General features: G+C 48.6%; 1 protein-coding gene across 3 annotated transcripts in view; it reads right to left on the reverse strand.

Moving 5' to 3' along the window:
• SPTBN4 (spectrin beta, non-erythrocytic 4) overlaps positions 1 to 15,972 on the reverse strand; it is a 66,997-nt gene that overhangs the window by 12,921 nt on the left and 38,104 nt on the right. For all 3 annotated transcript variants that reach the window (XM_054580758.1, XM_054580759.1, XM_054580761.1), the window contains 6 exons: positions 14,856 to 15,002; positions 13,354 to 13,617; positions 4,517 to 4,741; positions 3,518 to 3,607; positions 836 to 1,114; positions 614 to 744 (listed from right to left, as the gene is read on the reverse strand). In XM_054580758.1, coding sequence (XP_054436733.1) covers positions 614 to 744; positions 836 to 1,114; positions 3,518 to 3,607; positions 4,517 to 4,741; positions 13,354 to 13,617; positions 14,856 to 15,002 — 1,136 coding nt within the window. The remainder of the gene's footprint in view (positions 1 to 613; positions 745 to 835; positions 1,115 to 3,517; positions 3,608 to 4,516; positions 4,742 to 13,353; positions 13,618 to 14,855; positions 15,003 to 15,972) is intronic.

The following is a 15,972-nucleotide window of genomic DNA, read 5'->3' on the forward strand; positions in this document are numbered from 1 at the left end:
GCCTTTCCATCTGTGGTCCCATGCCCCTCCTCTCCAGCGACTTGGCTGGGGCTCCTGACTCCCTACTGGAGTCCATAGCTAATCAGCCTCACCTCCAGTTCCGATCTCCAGGTTTGAGTGGATGGAGGTCTAGCCCTGTGCCCCCTCTCAGATCTCACCCCTGATCCAGGCCTCCCAGATGTGGCTCCTACTCCTGACTTCAGGGAGGCCACACACCTGCCATCCAGGAGACCTCAGGCCACGCCCACTCACAGTACTACAGGCTTTCTGTCCTCCCAGACACTGCGCAGACACAGGGTAGGAAAAGGACCCTCCCCTGCCCTGAGCTCTTACTTCTCTCAATCCTACACACCTCCCCTTGCTATCCCCTATCCTCAAATCCCAGTTCACCTGGCCCTACCCTTTCAACCATCCTTGGGCAGTGCTCCTCCATTCTCGCCCCAACCACCTGCTGAAAATACAGCACGTCACAGTGAGGGGCCCTCCCCATCCAATAGCCAATATGGGCCCTCTCCCAGTTTCCAACAGCGAAGCTTCAGATCCTGCAGGACCATTCGCTAAGAACGGGCCCTGCCCCCACCTGGCCCTGAATCCCTCTCCCATGCCCACGCACCTGTCTGGGTGCCCCATCTCCAGCAGCGCGCGACACTGGCGCGACAGCTGCGCGATGCTTTCCTCGTAGTTCTCCACGCCCTGCTCCAGCTGCAGGTGCTTCTTGAGCAGCTGCAAGGTGCTCTGTTCGTCCTGAGGGCACACGGCGCCCACGATGAGGCGATGGAGGCCCACCCGGGCCTCCAGCTCCCCCAGAACCCCTGCACCCCCAGCCCGGGCGCACCTTGCCCTTGTCCTCACTCATCATGAGCAGCTCCTGCTCGCCCAGCCACGCCTCCACCTCGGCCACGTCGAAGTAGTACTGTTCCACCTGGAAGGCGGCGTCCAGCACCTGCTGCCGCCGCTCAGCCGCCTCGCGCAGTCCTGCCCAGGCGCTCTGCAGCTGCTCCTGGCCGCGGCGCACCGCCTCCGCCTCCGGGCTGCGCAGCGCCGCCAGCGCGCCCGCGCGCTCCAGCACCTCTTCCAAGCGCGGGCCGTGCGCCTGGATCTCCCGCCTCAGTCCCTGGGGACGGAAGATGGGGGTTGTGCGTGAAGAAGGGAATTCAGAGGCCCGGCAATACCGCGTGCGCCTCTGCGACTGGCACGTCCCAGGAGAAACGGGCAAACACCCGCACATCCGCCAGCCAATGCCAGGTCCCACGTAAGCATTTGTCGTTACTCATTCGCTCACTCGCTCAAACCCCGTGTGGCAGGTGGGAAAACAGGCACAGAGAAGCGAAGTACGTCGCCCCGAGAAGGAGCAGCTAGTAAAGGGGGTGGCAGGATTTAAAAGAAGAAGGCTGGCTTCAGAGACTCGGAACCAAGATGCCTGGTGACACAAGATCCTCCCTAATGGTTGAGACACAGGCCTGAGAATCAAAGAGCACAAATCTTAGGAGTAACCCCATGTACCCAGATCAGAATATGGAACGCTTCCATCACCTCAGAAGTTTCCCTCAACCAGCTCTGTACCTTATTTAACCTCTCTTGTGCCTCAGTTTCCTCAACTGGCAAATGAAGATGATAGTCAACACCTACTTAGTACCTGCTACCTGCCAAGCATTTTGCTAAGTAAGGGCTTTGCATGATGTAGCCACTCATGTAGTCTTCACTCCAACCCCAGGAGCCAGACATCATCGTTCTCATTTTACAGATGAGGAAACTGAGGCCTAAGGAAGTTGAGGAACTTGCCAAAGCCACATGGCTAGTGGTAGACTGCTGACATCTGCCCTGTGGAGGTGTTGTACCACCGTGCACTTAGAATTGTGCCTGGCACGCAGTAGGTGCTCAGCCAATAACAGCAGTGATTGTTCTTTTAACAACCTCTGTGGATCCCGCACTCTCACACCTACCTGGGTGTGCTCCCCCAGTTTTAAGCATTGAGTGCACTTGATCGTTTTCCTCAACCATGAAAGTGATGAGCCAGCTTTGTTTGTCCCTAACTCTGTCCACACCCAAGAGTAATTTCATCAAGATGGAAAAACAAAATCTGAGAAAAACTCCAGCCTCTTAAAGAGTTCCATCCAGGGCAGCTGGATCATGAACACTTCAGAATAATTTGTGTACCCACCTCCTCACCACCCTTCAGGGCCCCATTCTCACTTTTTTTTTTTTTTTAAAAGGCTAGCCTACCTTGTAGGGTTATTATGGGGATTAAAGGAAATAACCAACATGACCCCCCTCCCCGCCCCAGGACAGTACTTGCCACATCATCTTTAATTAGTGCGTTTTACCATTATTATTATTATTATTATTCATCTTTTATGTGCCTCCCTTTGAGCTTTGGTGAAAAAGTTGCTGTGACCAAAAGGTTTCTCTGCTAAGCAATTGGAGAACCACTGCTCTAGACCAGCTCTCTCCTATTTAGACATGGAAGCTGAGGCCCAGAGAGCAGAAGAGAGACCTAGTGATTTTAGAGGCTCAAAAGCCCCCCACAGAGCTTAGCTTAGGAGTCAGCATTCTCACTGACCTTCTCTGTTCTCTCCCTCTGCCAGAGGTGTGAGTTATTTGTTTGTTGTTGTTTTTCTTTTTCATGACCCAGTAAGCCATTCCCCTTACTTCTAGTCAAGGGCCTCTGACTTTCTTTGGGGGAATCTCCTTGCCTACATCTTATGGCAGGTAATTGAGTGAAGGCTGAGTCCACCTGTTGTTCCAAGGGTGGGCCCTTAGCTGGGACCAAGCCAATCAGAGCAGTCTAAATCCCTGGCCACCATGATCAACTCGGGGGTGGACATGTGCCTCAAGTTGAGCTAAGAGTCATTCAATAACTATTCGACAATAGTTATTCAATAACTATTATTCAACAATAATTGTTATTCTTGAAACGATTGCAGATTTATAAGACTGGGCATCTTTTTTAAAGAGAGAAATTCTCTTCAGTTTTGCTGGTGGGATGTAAACTTGAATCCGTTGAAGGTGTTTTACTACCAGGAGAGGAGAGTTGGCCTGAGAACAAAGCTAATGCAGGAAAAACAAACAATGGAGCTGAAGCTGAGTGATTTGTGACATCATGGAAGTACCTGAATACTTCCGTACCTGCTGTCTTTTCAATGACAAGAGCCAATTAATCCCCCTTTAGGACTTTAGCCACCTTGAGCCATTTTATTTTATTTTCAAAAAGATTTTTAAAACTTATTTTTAGAAAGAGGGGGAAGGAAGAAGAGAGAGAGAGAGAGACAGAGAGAGAGAGAGAGAAACACTGATGTGAGAGAGAATATTGATCAGCTGCCTCTCCCACATGCCCCAGCTGGGGAACTGAACCTGCAACCCAGCCATGTGCCCTGACTGGGAATTGAACTGACGACCTTTCACTTTGCAGGATGATGCCCAACCAACTGAGCCACACAGGTCAGGGTACCTTGAGCCATTTTCTATTGCTCAAATGCGAGTATGTCCTAATCCACCCTCTCGTCCAGAATCTGCTCACCTGGTTCTTTTTGATGTGCTGCTGAACAGCCTGCAAACCATTGCCCCGCTCCGTCTGCATGGCCAGGGGCAGCCGCTCCTGGACCCATGCCTAGAGGGGACACAGGGAGCAAGTCAGGGAATGCATCCTGGGATCGCTGCACCCTGATCAAACTGTAAGCCACCTGCACAGCATCCAAGGCCCCTCATTGCCTAAGAGCCTGCTCACGTCTTTGGCCTCCTCTCTGAACATGCTCCATCTTGCTCTTTGCACTAGAGCCAGGCTCTTGCTTACTTCTGGCCTTTGCACAGGCAGGTTGTGCTTCCTGGGATTCCTCTCCCACTCCCTCCGCAAGCTCATGTGTACTCTTTCTTCACATCTCACTTCAGACACCCCTTTCTCCAGGAAACCCTCCCTGACTTTGGATCTTGACCAGTTGTCTCCCCTGGGCTCCCACAGCCTCCCAACTCCCCCCATCACAGTCCTAACCACACTGGCTTGTCACTATCTGGGGACAAGTCTGTTTTCCCCTTTGGACTCTGAGCCGTCTATGGGCAGGAATGAAGTCTGCCTTGGTCACCCCTGTGGCTCCAGCATCATCCAGGCACAAGGCTGGGGCCAGAATGATCAAATGAATAAGCAAATGAGTGAGTGAATGAATGAGCAAATCAGAAAAGGAACCGAATGAGGAAAGAATGGAGGAGGCATGAGTGAATAAATGAGCAAGTAAATAAATGAGTGAAGGAAGGAAAAAAGAGTCAACGAATAATAAATGACTGAAAGTGAGCTAATGAATGTGAGAGTGAATGAATAAATAAGTGAATGAGTCAATGAAGTAGTAAAGGACTGAATGACTGAGTCTCTCAGGTCTCTTAGCCAGCTCCACCCTCGAACCCGCCCAGGCCCCACGGCCCCGCCCCTGCTCCCGGGCTCCACCCCCTCGGCCCGCCGGCCTGCCTCGGGCCTCCCGTACCGCCGGGTCCCCCGGCTCCCTCCTCAGCCCACGGTTCCGGGCCTCACCAGCTCGTCGTCCAGGTCGTGCGCCACCTGGTGCAGCTCCTTGGAAGCGAGCAGCAGACGGCGGCGCTCCTGCAGCGGCTCGAGCAGGCGCACCAGGCGCTCGCCCACCGCGTTCTGCCGCTCGCCAACCAGCTCCTTGCTCGCCGGCTCCAGCGGCAGCGCCGCCGTCTGCGCCTGCAGCTCTCCCACCTCGCGGTACCACTCTTCCACCTGTGACTCCATCGACTGTGGAAAGAGGGGCAGGGTCAGTGGGCCCACCTATCCTCCCAGTCCTGCTGTGGCTCTCCAGTAACTTTACGGTGACAGCAAACCCCTCACCGCGGCCCACCATTTCACTCTCCCCTTTGCTCAGGCGCCTCCGGAAGCGCTGCCTCCTCCGATCCCGCAGCCCACTAAGCCCGTTCCTGCCTCAGGGTCTTTGCATTTGCTATTCCCTCTGCCAAGCATGGGCTTCCTTGTCAATTAGATTTCAGCTCAAGTATTACCTTCTTAAGGAGGCTTATACGACCCCTTGGACTAAAATGGTCCATCAATTTCTTAGTTCTCGGAAAAACCTTTCACAGTTGTTGGTATCCCTGTTTTACAGAGGAGGGAACGGAGGCCCAGAGAAGTTAGGTAATTTGTCCAAAGAGCCAACCTTTCCAAATAGCAAAAATAAATTCATAGCTATAGTGATTTAAATGGTAGATGTGATATAGGCACAAAGTGCAAAAGCAGACCCAAACACACAGGATAATTCATATATTTTATAGATGCCATTTCAAATCTCTAAGGAAAAGATGGATTATTCAACAAGTGGTCATGGGCCAACTGGCTAACCAATTTAGCTGGATCTCTTCCTCACTCTTTATGCTGAGAACAATTCCAGATGGATTAAATGGAATAAGTAAGTCCATAAGGTACTAGAAGAAAACCTGGGTAAATGCTTTTATAACCTTGAGATGGAGAAAATCTTTCCAACCATAAAGGGAAAGATTTACAAATTTGGCCACATAAAATACTTTCACATTAACCAAAGTTTCTAGTCGTTAAAGGCAAATGACAAACCGGAAAAATTTAATACATATTAGATCAAGGAATTAGTTTCTTTAACAATCAAAGAATAGCATTAACAAGGGAAGACTGCCCAAATGGGTATCATATATGAATAGGCAACACAGAGAAGAAAAAATAAACCCATTAAAAGATGCCCAGTCTCACTAATGAGCAGGAAAATACAAATTAAACAAGGCAACCTTTCCCTGGCCAGTGTGGCTCAGTTGGCTGGGGTGTTGTCCTGTAACCAAGAGATTGTCGGCTTGATTCCTGGTCAGGGCACAGGCCTAGGTTGCAGCTTTGATCCCTGGTTTGGGCACCTATTGGAAATAACTGATTGATGCTTCTCTCTAACATCAGTCTTTTCCTCTCTCTCCCTTCCATTCTCTCTAAAAGCAATGAAAAAATTTCCTCAGGTGAGGATCAAAAAATAAATAAATAAATAAACAAGGTATCCTTTTCGATTTTGCAGATTGGCAAAAATGTAAAAGATCAATAATATCTAGTGTTGGCAAAGATGCAGGGAGATGGACACACTCAGCCGCTGTCGGCACTGGTGTAAATGAGTGGAGCCTTTTTGGAAGGCAATTTGGCAGGTCCTGTCAAAAATGCAAAATGTGTCAAAATGCTTTGACCCAGCACTTGCATTTCTACTTCTAGGAATACATCTAAAGAAATACTGGCACATATACATGAAGATGTTTTTCCAAAGATGTTCATCATAGCAGAGATGTCTATCTAAGGATCTCATAGTAGCAGAATTTACAATGGGGAAAAATTGAAAACAGTCTCAATGCCCATTAGGAGCAAAATGGTTAAGCAAATCCCGAACAGTATTGAAAATAGCCAAGACTTACTGTCAAGAGGAAAAACAATTTTGAACATACATATTAACATATATTTGTAGTGGATTGCACATGCATAAACTTCCCTGGAGGAAACAAGAAATTAATGACAGATGGCACCTATTTGGTGAATGGGAACATACTGAATGGGGACAGACATGAAGGAGACTTCGCACATAGGATTTTTATGTATTTTTTGATGTCTGAACAAATTGATTTATTCAAAAATACAAATTAAACATGAAAAACAAATAAAAACATTAAAAACCCACGTAGGTACACTTGTATAGAAAGAAGTCTAGAAGTGTGTACACCAAATAATAATTGAGGTTGTCCTTGGGGTGTGCGACTGGGCAGTGTACTGAAGGGAGGCTTTGTTTTACTGAAGGCCTCTAGGTTAGTAAGATCTTTTTCTCAAAGAATGTATTTACGCAGTACTCATGTGATTCTAAACAGATGCTGGGGAAGATGGAAAAGAAAACAAAATAAGAGTGAAATTAAATGGTAACAGATTAGGGCAAAAGACTACAAGCCAGAACTCAAAACTTGAGAACTAAGTCAAGGCTTTTGTTCAAGGTACTCTAGTGCAGAGCTGTTGTTTTACCCACGCGACATCCATCCCTTCCATTCCAGCCCTTCAAATCCCACCCTCAAATACTGAGCTTCTTGAGCAACTAATAAAACCTGAAGAGCCAGAGGGGGCCACATGACCCAAGTTTGGTCAACTAGGACACAAATTGCCCTGGCCACAGGGTTTGGGTCAGGGATGGTCGTGTGGCCTAAGCTGGGCCAATGAAAATGCTTCTGGCTACTTGAGGAGCTTATGAAATCCAGCATTCCAAGAATGGCCATGTGACTCAGGCCTGCCAATGAGAACAATGAATCACTGTGGCCATGAGGACTGGGTAAAAGATGGCACGTGATCTAAATCGGCCAGTGAAAACTCTTCCCACTTTTGCTGGAGAGGTGTGAGCTCAGAAGGGATGCTCTCTTTCCCACGAGGTTCCTGAGCTAATAGAATGCAGACCTGGGGTACTGGGAGCCATCTTGCCACTGCAAGGGAACGGGCTCCCAACATTGAGGCCAACACAGAGGAAAGCAGGGTGCAGAAAAGGAAAGAGATAACTGAGGACAGACATAACTTGAGTAACTGATCCAGCCATGCCAGAAGCTGCATACCCCCGAATCTTTCAGCTACCTGAGCCAACAATGCCCCTTTTTAGCTTAAGCCTACATAGGTTTAAGTCCTATGAATTTTACTCCAAGGAGTCCCAGATGATACAGTTCACATTCTCTAGGAATCATAAAAATGGGTAAAAATCAACTAAAACAAATCAAAACCATTAAGGTGGGAACTTTTTAAAGACACAATCATAAACTATAGAAATCAAAATAAAATGGTCACCCCAAAACCTTTTTTTTGCTAAGAAAATGAAAATGCATTAGAATTCAGGGGACTCTTAAATATAAGCTGAAATGTTAAGGTTATAAGTTCCATTTCCCATTAGATGAAAACCCCTCCACAAAGCAAGTGACCCTTTGACCTGAGAAGGAATAATTCCAGACACTGACACCTTTCTACTTCTACAAAAATGTCATGTATTTTGAACACCCATTTAATGTACATCCTTCCCTGCAAACGTGACGAAGGATGCAGAAGCACAATGGTCATTAAACACACAAAAAAGATGTTCAGTCTCCTTAAATGTTGAGGAAAACACAAATCAAAATAACTACAAGACAGTATCTGTCACTTCCCAGATTAACAGAGATGAAAGAGCTTGAAGATACCTAAGGTGGGGCCACAGGGAAGATGGGTGCTGCCGGTCACATCGCAGGTGTTAGTACTGCAATGCGGAAAGAGGGTATTTGTCAGTAGCTATCTTTAATGCACATACCTTTTGGTCCGGAAGTGTCATTTTGAGGACCATTTTCTACAGAAACACTTGCACATGGACTCAAATTCGTATAGACAGAGAACAGCGTTACTTATACTAGCAGATTAAACAGCCCAAAGGTCTCTCAAGAGAAAACTGGTTAAAGACAGGTTGTCAAACCAGCCCATGGCATACTATGCAACAGTTTAAAAGGACAGGGTATATCCACAGACTTTGGGACAAGAAAGGATGCTAAGGATGTTTTGTCAAGTAAAAAGGCAAGTTTCAGTATGTGTGTGTGTGCATGTGCATAGAATATTGCTAGAAGGATAGAGAAGAAACTGTTGAGAGCAGTTACACCCCTGGAGAGTGGTACTGGGTGTGTGAAGGGGAAGGAGGACTTTTTCCTTTTTCCTTTCCATCCTTCTGTTTGAAGTTCTTACTGTAACAGCAATGACAGGTAACACTTCCTGATGCTTGGTCCACTCCAGGCACTGCTCTGAGAACTTGACAAGAATAACTCATCTAATCCTTACAACAGTGTGTGAGGTCACAGACCAAGGGGATGTTTGTTTTGTTCACAGCTGGATGCCAGCGCCTGGCACTGTGCCTGCACAGAATAGGTCTCCAGAAATGTGTGTTGACTTTGACTAGTCACCCTGCTATTCTGCTTCTCTTAGCTGGGCAGTATTGAAGATTAACATTTAAAAAATTAAACCAGCTTCAAACATTAAAATCAGCCATGAAATACTGATACATTCCACAACATAGATGGTTTTTGAAAACACTGTTAAGTGAAAGAAGCCAGACACAAAAAGAAGGCCACATATTTATGATTCTACTTATATACAAAATGTCCAAAAACAGACAAATGTATAGAGACAGAAAGTAGATTGGTAGATACAGTTGAAGGGCACAGGATTTCTTTTGGGGGTGATTAAAATATTCCGCAGTTAGATAGTGATAAGTGAGAGTTGTTCAACTTTGTAAATACACTAAAAACCATTGAATTGTTCACTTTAAAACTTTATTTGTTCACATAAAACTATACTTTATGGTATGGAATTAAATGTCAATTTTTTAAAAAAGAAAAAAATTGTTAAACATTAAAGTTTAGAAAGAAAAAAAGAAGAAAAGAGAAGAGAAAAAGGAAACCCAGAAGAGCCTACTTCCAAAATACGCCTCTGGTGCCAGGCACGTGGTCAGTAGTGACACAGCCGTCCCTGAGTCCACGCCTGACTCCGCGGCATCCGGGTTCCTGCTCTGACCCACCTGCTGCCTTCCCATCTACCAGAGAGGGAAACTGAGGCCCACAGAGGAGCAGTCCCTGGTCCAGAAGAAAAACTGCCAGAGCCAAAATTTGAACCCAGGACACTATGACCACAAAATCCTAGTGGCTCTCAGTCACTCTAATTCTTTGTAACTGGGGATGTTGGGACTCAAAAAGGTGGGGTCACTTGCCCTTGGTCACGCAGGAGTGGAAGGGACTGTGCGGCTCCCGAATCTGGCCTCTTCCCCTCGGCCATGCTGAGCTAGATGAAGAAATGTGCCACAAAAATTGAAAAAAGGGGAGGAGGGTGTCTCCTTGGCCAGAGAAGGAGAATTGCTTAGTGTGGGGGTGGTAAAGAGTCCCCAGGGACACAGCTCAGCAGCTGCAAAGCCTCCAGTGCATTTCCCTCGCTGGTCTCCCTCAGATGGCAGGACACCCCCGCCCCCACCTCCCCAAGCAGGAGCCTGTGGCTGAGCCAGACCAGCTGGCCAGGCCTCTGAGGACTGGGAAGGTGGGGGCTTGGGACTCCACCATCTGGCCCCTCAGCCAGAAGGACATTTGGGCAGGAGGTGCTGAGAGAGGACTCTCTGTGCGTCACATGGCCTAGACCTGGGAGGTGGGGTCCCGCCCAGGAAGCCTGCTGCAGCGGCTGGGGCAGGGACATGGAGAGGGCACGAGGAGGGCACAGGGATGAGAGAGATCAAGGGAGAGAGGCTGAGATAGGAGAGAGAGAAACAAAAAGAAACAGACAGAGAAGAACTGGGGGAGCAGGAATGAGAGGCAGGGGGAGACAGACCAGTCACGCATCCACACCCCTCCAGCCGGAAGCAGTACCGCCCCTAGCCCAGCCTGGCCCCAAGCCAGCCTGAGCGGCAGGGCAGCCAGAACGTGTGCCCAGCTGAACTACCCCCTCCTTCCTGCATATGCCCAGTGTCTGGGCTCTCCAGAGGGTCCCAGGGGACAAAGGGCCTTGGGAAGCCTCTCCCCTCCCCAGCGGCAACTCCTGAGGCCCAGCTGGGCTCCATCTGGGGACCGTGGCCACAGAGTCACTCCCTGCCTCAGGCTCAGGCTCCCTCTGCTGGGGAAAAAGCCCAGGGCCCTCGGCTGGGGGCCTGCCGCTGACACTCATGGCTCTGTGGCCTGGAGTGCCAGTTCCCCCCAGCCCCCGCCCACATTCCCCGCAGCATCTTGGTCGCTCCCTTAAACAACGGGGACCCCCACGTCTTGGTCTCCAGGGCTTGGTGTGCTAACCACCCCCACGGGTAGGGAAGAGGTGACTCTGTCTGCATTCTGGCTAGAGCAGGAGGCCCCAAATCCTCCCTCTGAAATCTGAATGGCCAAAAAGAGAGACAAAAATGCCTAAGCTCACCAGTTCCCCCAAAAAATGCAAATGCAAACATCACAGTGAGATACATTTCCAGTCCATGAGAATGGAACGAATATAAAAGGTCTGACAATACCAAGTTCCGGAGTTGGAAGGAAGCAGGAATTCCTAATTAGCATCAGGACTTGAGCAAAGAATTTGGGAAGATCAAGAGAACTGAAGATAGTACTAACTTCGGGCACTATATTAATGTTTCCTATCAGTACTTCCTAAAATACATTTTAAACAAGCTATAAGGATGGGAGAAATGCCAACATGGAATACAAACAGAAACAAATAAAACAACTCTTTCACATAATAACATAACTACAGTGAAGGTGAAGAAATAAGTAACACAAATAACTTTTGAACAAAGTCTAGTGATCTCCAGCTGAAGACAATTAAAACTGAAAAACTTCTAAACAAATATTGAATCCTAGATTTGGTGGGTCAGCAATTCTGAAACCACTGTATGCATTATGTTTTGTAATCTCCAAATGCCCACATGACATCCTGAATGGCCACTGGGGCCTGTGTGAGCTGGTGCAACCCACAGACAGCCCCAGCCTGATCGGGCTGCTGCGGAGAAAGGTGTACCCGTGCCTGGCATGGAGCGTACATCAGTGGTTCTCAAAGTGTTGTCCGGGGGCTCCCGGGGACCCCTAGATCCTTTCAATAGGTCTGCAAGGTCACAACTCTTTCTATAAAAATGCTAAGGTTTGCCCTGACTGGGTTGTTCATCATCCTGTGCACCAAATGGATGCGGGTTCAATCCCTATTCAGGGGACATATCTTGGTTGCTGGTTAGATCCCCAGTTGGGGTGTGTACAGGAGACAACCGACTGATGTTTCTCTCTCATGCTGATGTTCCTCCCTCATGCTGATTTTCCTCCCTCCCTCTCTCTCTTTCTCTAAAATCAGTGAATGTATCCTTGAGTGAGGATTTAAAAAAATACTAAAGTGTAATTTGTCTTCCACACTCCCATTCTTTCCCTAGTGTACAGCCGGGTTTTGCAGGGACCATATGACTGGTGCTCCTGCAGCAGAATGAATACAGGCGTGCAGGTGGGAATCCAGCGCTCCTATTATTCCAGACACAAAAGAGAGTTGTAACATTGAAAACAATACTGGTCTTCTGACTACATTTTCTTTTGTCTTGGAAAATACGGTTATTCTACATAAAAGAATGTTTTGGGGCTAATAGGTGATAGGTTTATTATTGCTGCTTTTAAATGATTCAATAATTTAAATATTTCTGTTCTAATTTTTAACATAGAAAATACCAAATAAGTATAATCCACACAAACAAAAGCTCTTTGGGGATCTCACTGTCTTATGAGAGGCAGAGGTGTCCAGGAGACCGAGGGCGTTTGAGGCCCCCTGGTGCATGTAAAGCGATGGCACCACTGGAATCCTATTCAGATGTTTGTCTCTTTGCTCCTTTGCCTGTCTCCCCCACCAGAATGTGAGCCCCATGAATGTGAGGTCAATGATTTTTGTCAGTTTCACCCACAGCTGTCTTACAGCACTTAGAAAAGTGCATAGCACACAGTAGGTGCTCAGTAAAGATTTGTTGCATAAATAAAATGAATACATACTAATCAGCATCATTATGCTTTTATTGTGAGTCAACTTTTTTCCTGCAAGACCCTGTGCCAAGCACTTCAGAAGCATAACTATGCAGAAGGTGGATCACAAGGCGTGTGAAAAACATAGGGACCTGGGTTTGAATCCAGACTTTGCCACTTGCTACCCTGAGCCAGCAAGTCCACCTCCTAGAGCCTCAGTTTCTCTTCAGTCACAGTCAGGCATTGTTCCTGGCACGCAAAGGCAGGAGGTAGAACACCTTGGGAGGTGAGATGCAGCACCTACATTTGCACCTCCTGCCGTTCAGGTCGCATGGTCAGATACTGAGCATCCATCAGCTGTGTCGAAGAGCCTCTCCGTTCGTAAGGGAGACACTGGCTAGCGGTGTGTTCTTGGGCCAGGCGCCCATTGGTAAAATGGGAGATAAATAATAATTCATGCCAACCTCTTAGGGTTGGTGGGAGGTGTCAATAAGAGCCAGCACAGAGACTGGTAGAGGAAGCACTACATAAATGTCATTATTATTCTGTGCAAAGCCATTTTCCTCCCTCTGGGCTTTGGTTTCTCCACCCAGGAAGCAAGTGTCAGTGTCCTGTGAAACTCTCAGTGTACTAGTTATTCACCCACTGCTTCTCGGCTCTAAATCCTTCTCTTCCCTTTGTACCCCACACCCTAAGGGTGGTGGCTGCTTCCAACGCTTACTACTATCTGGACTGCCCCAGTATACCCTTTCTATTTCCAGTCCTTTTAACACATTTGAAATAAATGCCCCCTGTGTGAAACACCTCCAGCAAAGTCTGATCCTGACTCAAGCCTCACTTTGGCATTGAAAGCCCCTATCTGGGTCAGCGAAGCCATACCTGCAGCTTCTTGAGCTGGCTGTTGACGGTGGCCAGGTCCCCGCCAGGGTCCACATCTTGCAGCTGGCTTTCCATGTGAAGGAGCTTCTTGTCCAGCTCAGCGAAGCTCTGCACCAGCTGGTCGGCCTTGCTGGCCTCAAAGAGCTGCCGCGCCTTGGCCTGGGTGGTGCTCTCCAGCTCGGCCCAGCACTGCCGGATCTCACCCAGCTTCTTCCGCACCGAGGCCGCAAGCTCTGGCTTCTCCTGCATCAGTTGCTGGCCCTCCTGCCCCAGACAGTGTGAGTGAGGAAGTGAGGGGGAGGGGTGGATGGTGGAGAGGGACAGAAAAATACAGGGGCAACAGGACAAAGGGAGAGATGCGGAGAGAGAGACCAGAAAGGAGTTGAAGACAGAGACAGAAACATGAGAGGTGGATGCAGAGATAGGCGCGGAGATGGAAGGAACCAAGAAGTGGGAAGAGAGACAAGGAAAGACAGGCAGGCAGGCAGACAGACAGAAGTGTAGGAGGGAGACAGAGAGACACAAAGACATGGAAAGGAGCCAGAGAGTCACAGAGTGATAGACACAGAGACATTCCCATAAGTTCAGAAACATAGGAAGAGGACCATAAAAAAGACAAGGGGGAGAGAGACAGAGAGTGGAGAGAGGGGATGGGAGAGGAGAGAGAGTGAACTGCCATTAAAGTCAAGAAGAGTGGTTTTGCTATGCGCTACAACTTGTGGGGCATCTATGGTCCACATGGGTGTCTCTGATTGAGTCAGAAGAATAGGGGTATCCAGGGCTGCAGGTCTAGGGGTTCAGCCAGGGTAGGGGGCCATTTTGGGGATTGAGACTTAGAGCAAAAATCTGCCTGGGTCCCTCCAAGACTGAAGTCAACCTTCAATATATGTGGGCCTAGAGTGTATTAAAAATAACAATACCAGTGCAATTACAGCTCCTAGGTGGCTGGCTTTGTGTTAAGCAGCACTGTATGTGCAGAAGAGCTGAGGGAAGTAACTGCATTCATTATTTCCTTAATTTTTTTTATTTCCTCAATTTTAAAGCAGTGTCAGCTGAGGCTCAAGGAGGTTAACACAATTCCCCAAGGACCCCGACACAGTTGGTAACAGGCATAGACACAGTTAGAGTCCAAGGTTGTAGGAAGGCGAAGTTCACTTTAATCCTAGCATTCCAGGGCTGCCCCAGCCTGTCTACTTGATGTTCCCCCTTAGGTGCTTCAAATGGTGGGGAAGGAAGAAGCCTGCTGGGGAAGATTATAGGAAGGGGTGAAATATGTATTTAACAGCTAGGTGTGGGCATCACTCAGAAGAGAAGCTGGCCATTTTACAAATGGGCAACTGAGGCTCAAAGAGGTTACATAGATTGCTCAAGGCTACAAAGCTAGATGCAGATGTTGAAATGATCTGAGCCAGTTCTGAGGTGTGACAGCAGTAGGCTGTCAGTGAAAAGTGGGTTCTCTGGAGGCCCCTGGCACCTGAAGAGGATGCCTTCTGCATCCTCACCCTTTCGATCTTCTCCAGCCACTCTTTATTCTGAGCCAGCTCGGCCATGAATGCCTGGTGCCGGAGCCACCTCTTATGCAGCTTGTGGCCATCTTCCCGTGTGCCATCTCGCGCCATCAGCATCTTCTCATGGATCCAGCCATCCAGCTGTGCAGGAGAGGAGGAGGGGCTCAGCTGGTTCCCCCAAATCAGATCTCTTCCCTATCTGCCCCCGTCCCCTCCAGGGTGTTCCAGATTCAGAGCCAGGGCTGCTAGGTTTGGGGCAGGGAGGAAGGCATGGGAAACCTTTGCAAATGAGGTCTTTCTATGGGGGGGAGGGCGCAGGGGGAGCTCAAACTCTTTCCTAAGGGGTAGAAGATGGGCGGACGAGTCCCCAGAATGCCCCAACAGCAGCACTTAGACCCTTCAATTCAGTCTCAGCCACCTCCAATAAGGACCAGTTCAGGATCCCCAACCCACTCCCCAGGGTATCAAGTGAAGCCCTCATACCTAGCCCCAGCCCCCAATATGATCTGATGAACCCCTAAACCATTTCCAAACTGGTGCCAAGTCTAGTTTTCTCCAAACCAGCCGTCCAATCTGGGGTAGACCCATCCCCCACAACCCAGATCTAGCCTCCCTAATGAGCCCACAGGACTCCCCAAATTCTGCCATGAGGATCCAGCCCAAGACCACAATTCCCCCAAACCATGACCAGTTCTAACCCCCTACCAAAGCCAACCCCCAAATGCAAGCCACAGAGCTGCCTTCCAGCTCCCCAAATGAACATACCCCAAAAGCTAGCCCCAGACTCCTCCTCAGCCAGGCCCCTCCCAAACCAAAGCCAGTTCTAGTCCTCCCATTCACCAACAAAATGCAAGCACTGAGTGGGCCCCTTGCACTACCCTCAGCAAGACTAATCACAAGGCTTTCTGGGTTCTCCAAATAAGACTTATTCCCCAAGCCCCAACCTCTCCACTCATGACCAAATCTGGCACTCTGGCACCTGAGACAGTTGCTCCTCCCCCTTCTCTCCCCCACCCCCCAGTCACAAGATCATCCTCCTCCCTCCTGGAAAAAAAAAAAAAAAAGAAAAACATGGACTCTAGCTCAGCGTCCTGGGAGGCAAATGCAGTCA

Source organism: Pteronotus mesoamericanus, unplaced genomic scaffold, assembly GCF_021234165.1.
Source record: "Pteronotus mesoamericanus isolate MK-2021 breed Mesoamerican mustached bat unplaced genomic scaffold, CSHL_Meso_final contig_639, whole genome shotgun sequence".
Classification (NCBI taxonomy): domain Eukaryota; kingdom Metazoa; phylum Chordata; class Mammalia; order Chiroptera; family Mormoopidae; genus Pteronotus; species Pteronotus mesoamericanus.